The 6,712-nt window shown below is 36.2% G+C and overlaps 1 protein-coding gene across 1 annotated transcript; it reads left to right on the forward strand.

The window, feature by feature from the left end:
* Positions 1 to 445: 445 nt before the first annotated feature.
* Positions 446 to 5,851, forward strand: LOC129317081 (uncharacterized). The gene is made up of 7 exons (XM_054961418.1): positions 446 to 872; positions 997 to 1,163; positions 2,493 to 2,704; positions 4,083 to 4,337; positions 4,445 to 4,531; positions 4,780 to 4,952; positions 5,520 to 5,851. The coding sequence occupies exons 1-7, from the start codon at positions 514 to 516 to the stop codon at positions 5,629 to 5,631; spliced, it is 1,365 nt and encodes a 454-aa protein (XP_054817393.1). The 5' UTR covers positions 446 to 513; the 3' UTR covers positions 5,632 to 5,851.
* Positions 5,852 to 6,712: the final 861 nt, after the last annotated feature.

The raw sequence follows: 6,712 nt of genomic DNA on the forward strand, positions 1-6,712 counted from the left end.
AGAGCTTTGCTGTTTATGACTTGCGAGGCAGCTTCCGTACAGATGAGATGATGAGATATACCTAGATAATCTTTTGTTTAATTGATAGAGAGTTACATTAGGTTATTTTAAGATCTCAGTTTAAGTCCTATAATATACCGTCATATTAAATAAATCTGATAAAAACATTTCTAAGGTGAAATAAAAAAAAATCTGATCCATTGTTTATGGCTAGATTTTATATATTTTTTTGATAAAAAAATTTTATAATTTATTATTGTCACATCGATTATCAATCGATTATGGGCCTTCTATGTCGAGGCTGAGAACATGCTTAAAGCCCAAATCTACTAGTCCAACCATAAGCCCAAGTGAAAGGCCCTCCAAAACCCAACATCAGACAAGACGTAAGTACGATAATATCCCTGCGCCATTTCCATTTTCTAGAGCTTCCACCCTTCCTATTCCTAGCTCCTATTCCAAAAGGCCAAAGCCCAAAACCTCAGCTCTGTCTCTCTGTGAATTCAGAGGAGAATGTTGCGGTCTGCTGTTAGAGCCGCAGCTACGAGCTCCAGAACCCGTTCATGGGAGCTCAAGGACACTGCAATTCCAGCCCTGAGTTCTTCTCCTGAGAGCCCCTACTCTACCCTCATCAAGGCCAAGCATGATAAATTCAAACCCGATGCAAATAAATCTCTCAACGTCGCCAACACTTCCCGGGCCACCTGTGGCGGCGACGCCGTGTTTGATGTGCGGGAACGTCAACACCTCCTTATAGCCGATGATAACAAACCTTCTCTGGATGTGGGTCCCAATGGTCGTCCCCTCTTCACTGCTACCCCCTCACTCTCACAACTCACTCGTGAAGACACTTGCAGCTACTTCAAGTTCACGTACACTCTCTAGCGCCCTCTTCTTTTATTTCCTGCGTGTGATTTGTCCCTATAGGCTTTAGCTTGTATCCATTATTAAATGTTGTCTCATTTGAATTTGCGTTTGCGGGATGCGGTGATTTAGACGACAGGGTCTGGATGCAGTGTTGCCGGAGGGATTGCCTTCGGGTATGGTCAAAGAGTTCGAGGATTCTATGCGAACTGCTTTGCTCGTTAGGCATAGCTTTTTGGATCTTCGTGATAATTTTAGGCGCGTGGTTGATCCGCCGATGTGGCCCTATAACGGTAAAGGTGTGTCTGGTCTTTACAAGTATTTTTTATCTGAATCTCTTTTTGATTAGAGCGTCGAATGTTTTATGGATCCAGTTATAATTTTACCCTCTAAATTGTACACGACTAGGTTATGAGTTTAGCAATTTAAATCATAATGCTTTCTTTTCACTGCGTCTCTGATTAATGCTCTCTGGAAGAAATTCCCTCCTACTTTTAGACTACATAGTCTTTCTCTCTCTCCTAAACTTGAAAATTTTACCCATGCCTCTTGACGCGTTGAAATTAGTCTCATGACTTGCTAACACAAACCGTCAGATTACCTGTTCTACGGGGGCATGCATTATTCACAATCTAGTGGTTGAGTTTATTGCCTTCACCTGTCACGCTATTATGAAATTGTTATTCCTCCTTCGTTTATCTGAGAAGAGGAGGAAGGGGAGAGCAATGATCCAGTGGATGTATTTTGATCTTGTAATCTTTTGCTATGAATGAATGACTTTTTCAATTAAAAAAAAAATTGATATGACCGTCAGACCTGCAAGGCGATTCATGATCTATTATCCTTATAATATACGTTTAAATATAGTTGTGGTTAATTAGAGCCTATGATTGTTTACATCTCAAAAATTTGATTGTTAGATGCCTTTCTTGTTCACATTGTCTACACTTCCTGATGTGGAACTTCAAGAAACCTGTCCAATAGAACCCAGCACATACAGAAAAAGTTAGAGAAGCTAGCTTGAAAACAAAAAAAAGATATTCACCTAAAACCCTAAGAGAACAAGTTCCTAGATCCTTAGCCATAACAGGCCTTGCAAGGAGTTGATCAGATACTTGCTGCCCAAAACCTTGCCGAAAGAAAAACTTTATTTGTACCTTCCTGAATAATGAATAATGCTGTTTTAAGATACACTCAAAATCCTACTCCTATCAAAAGACTTCCTGAAACTCTAAAATAATGACTCTTGGAAATAATTAATTTAAAAAAAAAAACTATGTAGATGTGAAGGGCGAGGGCTCCATCTACAAAAAGAAAAACCCAAAGATATTGTATGATTCATTCAAAAACCAGGTTTGATGCCCTTCTATTTGGATAGTTCTTCAGTATGTTCCAACGCCTTGTTTTATTATTATCACTAGAAAAGATAAATTGAAATGTGGTCCTTGTTCAATCTTCTTTAATTTTGCTTTGATTTTTTTTTTGTTTGTTTTTGTTTTGGATCATAGAGGTGCACTACACGTTGGTTTAGTTTCACATTCTTAAAAGCCTTTGCAACTTTGTTTTTTGTAGGCCTCTGGGTCTGTACATTTTTCACAGTCAATGTTATGTCTATTTAAGTTTTTCAGGCCCCAAGGTTAGAAAGCAAATTGTCTTAGATGGTCCTGTCAGCTGTGGCAAGAGCATTGCACTTGCCATGCTTGTCCAGTGGGCTCGGGAAGAAGGTTGGCTTGTATTTTATGTTCCCAGTGGTCGTGAATGGACTCATGGAGGATTTTTCTATAAGCATCCAGAAACTGGTCTATGGGACACACCTGTCCAGGCTGCAAATGTTCTTAAGGCAGGAACTATAATTTTTCCATTTTTCTTTGCTTTTCATCTCTATTTCTCTTTGCTTGTATGTATTTTTTATGAGTGAGAATCCCTGGATATAACCGTTTCAAGGCACATATTTTATTGCTTGTATGACTAGCCGACCACTTCTAGTGGGATAAGACTTGTTATTGTTGTTTAATATTACTCAGATACAGCAACATGTATTGCCTGATGGATTCAGCACGTTGAGATTTTTTTTTTTCCGGTGTGCATGTTTGACCTGGAGATCATTGAGATTGAACTAAAGCAATTAATAATCAATTCTCAACTCAGTTATTTTATTTGAGGAAACAGAATTAATGAATATGATGTTTTGAACTTATCCCTTATGAATAGTTTGATTGATCTAATTTCAAACCGAAATATGATGAAGTCTTTGCAAGAGTGGGGTTGGTTTCTCCCTGCTGCATTTCTCTCCACTATGCCTCCATTGTTCAAATTTTAACATATAGATTACTTTGTATTTTTAAAAATTATCAATTTTGAACCATCAAATTTATTTCAGTGGTTATCAACTGCAGTGGCTTTTTCACTAAGTGGAGAGAAGTGGTTTCCCTGCAAGAGCATATTATGCACCCTCATCATCTCTCATTATTCTGTGTCATTTTTCTACCTTTCTTGTTGAAATGCCACAGCTAACACTTAACATGATGTTGGTTGTTTAAATAATTATTCTCAGTGAAAGCATCTTCACCCTTGCCCCCATGAGAGTTATCTTTAAAGCGAAAATCCAAATCTTACTATATTGTACATTGTATCATCCAAAGATTTCCTATTGAATATAAATTTCTGATTTTTTATTTACCTGCTTAATTTATCGCTAAAAAACAAACATTTGTATGTTACTGCTAATCAAAGTTATTTGTACTCCTCAGATGCTGGCTCAGCATGTGGCTGAAAATTAAAAAAAAGTAAGTTTTATATAGGTGAATACTGCTGGTAAAAAATTTAATAAGTGCCCTCGGGTTGTTTAGGATAGTTTTCAATTGCTGATGTTTGATGATAGTTCAAGCGGACCCATTCATCCACATTTCAGTGCCCTTTGGGTATGCATGCTAGGATTTGTGGGCTCCCAGCCCACCACCCATAAGTTTCTTTGTAAATTAGGCTTTTGCAGTGAAGGATGTACAGAATTGCAATACTGTTTCTGCTATCTCTGCATTTCAAGTAGAATATGAGTTCATGTGCCATACTGCCACGGTTGTCAATCCCAATATTTTTTTTTTGTTTCTTTTGATTTTGATTGTATAGTAGTGTATATTATGTTATGATTAAAACTGATATCATCTACTTAATGAATCATGTAGTCATTTGAATGTTCTTTTGGATCTGATGGTTCTCAGGATTTTATGAAGTACAATGAATCCTTCTTGAAGCAGCTACCATGCCAAATCTTTGATCCAATCCCCCTGGGTGAGGGTGCTGGTGTTGGATGGTTAAAAGATGTGGATTCCCTGGCAATTCCTGAGGGTACAAATTTTTATGAGCTGGTAAAGACTGGAATTGATCAAACACATGCTGCTGTTGGAGTGGTGGTTCGGTTGAGGAAAGAGTTATCACTTGTTAAAGATATGCCTGCACTTATTGCAATTGATCAGGTAAGACTGATTCCACTGAGTTGATGTTAAATGGTTTTTAGTTCTTGAAAATTTGTTTCTACAGTATTTTGATCATCTTACTTATTGTTGTGGACACCTCTCTTCAGTATAATAACTGGTTTACATTCAGTGCGTATGAGGAGCCAGTATCAATCCATTCTTGTCGGCCAATACATGCGAGAGAGCTTACAATGGTTGGTACATTTTAATATAGAATCATATCAGTAATACTTGGCAATTCCCTTTTATTTAATGTATTTTTCCTTATGGAATTAATGACATTTAATGCATTATTGTATTGTTGTAAATCGATTCCTTGGGAATGTTGGTCATCCATTGTACTGGGTTAACGTTCAGAGCCTAGTGTTCTTTTCTTCTTCTTTTTTTTTAAGCGTCTTTCTTGCTATTACCCCGGTCAACAGTTTCCACGTCACTGTTGCAGGTGAAGGCTTTTAGGACAATGATGCATGATGATATGATGGTAGGAGCTTTTTCTCATTCAACTGCAGTAGGAAAGCTTCGTAAAGATTTGCCAGATGTTCCAGTAGATGCTCGTGTTATGTTTCCTCGTTACAGTCTGAAAGAAGCAGAGGCCGTTTGCCATTATTATTTAAGGTATGTTCACAAAATCTCTATCTTTGCCAGGTTGATAACATTGGTGTTGTCATCTTAGTATCAATTTCTAGTTTATATTTGATACAAGAGCAAGGGTTGATAGTCAGTTGATCAATTATTAAATGCAAATGATTTGCCTATTTGATATTCACCGACTCTCTTCCATAGCTTAATTTTGGTGGTTCGGTATTCTTATTTTGAAAGTATCTCGCAAAGATTGGGCGTTTTCCATATTCAGGCTATTGCATCAAATCATCAATCTATGAACATACCAAAGTTGTTTACTTTCTCCTGTATGTTGAGTGGTTTAATGAACCTGCTAAACTTGTCACTGAATCATTGTTTACTAAATCCATAGTCGCTTCTTTTTTCTCCCCAACATGAATCTGCTATTAATGTAACTTGTTGAACTGTTGGCTATAGTTACAACAATAATCTACCTAGATTGTTTTAGGAAGCAGATTTGATTTTGTGGAAGTGACTCACGATTGACTGCAACCAACCTCTACAGCTTGACAGATGGGTTTCAGTGGGATTCTTAATTTGTTACCTTTTCATTTCTGACAGGCAAAGGCTAATACGTCGTGAAGCATTCTCAGAGGAAAAATGGAAAAAGATGTATTTCCTGTCTAATGGAAATGGATCTGAGATAAGGGGGTTGGCTCCTTTCATGCGTTGAATGACAACAGAAGAATTACTCCCAACCCCCCAAAAAACACGGAAGAATGTGGGGGGCAAAGCATGTCATTTCGACATTTTCCTCTTAATCTTGATGCTTTACAATTTTTTGAGAACTTGCTTATTGCGTTATCCGCTCAAATTTTTCAGTGAGAAGCAGGTTGCCATAACAATGTACTGTCATGTAAATTGATCTACAATTTCATTGGAGTTAGCAATAATTTTAAGGAAAAATGGTATTAAGGGCTTTAAAAACAGACTTTATTGTAATTTGGGCTTAAATGAATCTGATATTGCTTTGCAAGTCTGGAGGTTCTTATTGTCAATTTTTTTGAAACCAAAAGGATGATTTTGTTCTTTGTTTGATTTGAATTCAAAACTTACGTGAATTCTTAAAATAACGAGATAGACCATGCACGATATAACATTCATTATGTATAAGACAATGTTTATGCATCTCAACAGAAAGTTCATACATTTTAAGTATTTCACTACCCTTAACTTTAGTAAAAATGATTAGGCAGATCATGCACGACATAACATTTACTATACATAATATGATGTCCACGTGTGTTGAATAAAAAATTCATACATTTTCAGTATTTTACTAGCTTAAGCTATAACAAAATGATGTTAAGCAGATTATGCATGACACAACATTCATCATGCATAAGATGATATTCACTCATGCTCAACAAAAAATTTATGCATTCCAAAATCAAGGACAATTACATCATATAAATAATATTATGTTGGTATTAGCTTAGGTATTAAAATAAGTACTCACATGAAATTTAACATAATATTTCAAGTCTGATATATATATATAAAGTTAGTCATTATATTTAAAATATCTAACAGTTGCTTTTCCATATACAAACAAAAAATATTTGTGGTTCTCACTTACTCAAAAAATATTTTGAAAATGCTTTCGTATATATAATTATAGTTGCTTGTGTACACTAAAGAAATATAATGTAACCATTTCTCATGTTGGGTTAGGATTCTTGCATGTCTTGTGATTGTGTCTAGCCTTTCCACATCTTGAACAATGATAAATCTTCTTATTTTGAAAGACTCTA

Source organism: Prosopis cineraria, unplaced genomic scaffold (assembly GCF_029017545.1).
Source record: "Prosopis cineraria cultivar Desert tree isolate PC_DT_omini unplaced genomic scaffold, ASM2901754v1 PC8, whole genome shotgun sequence".
NCBI classification, from domain to species: domain Eukaryota; kingdom Viridiplantae; phylum Streptophyta; class Magnoliopsida; order Fabales; family Fabaceae; genus Prosopis; species Prosopis cineraria.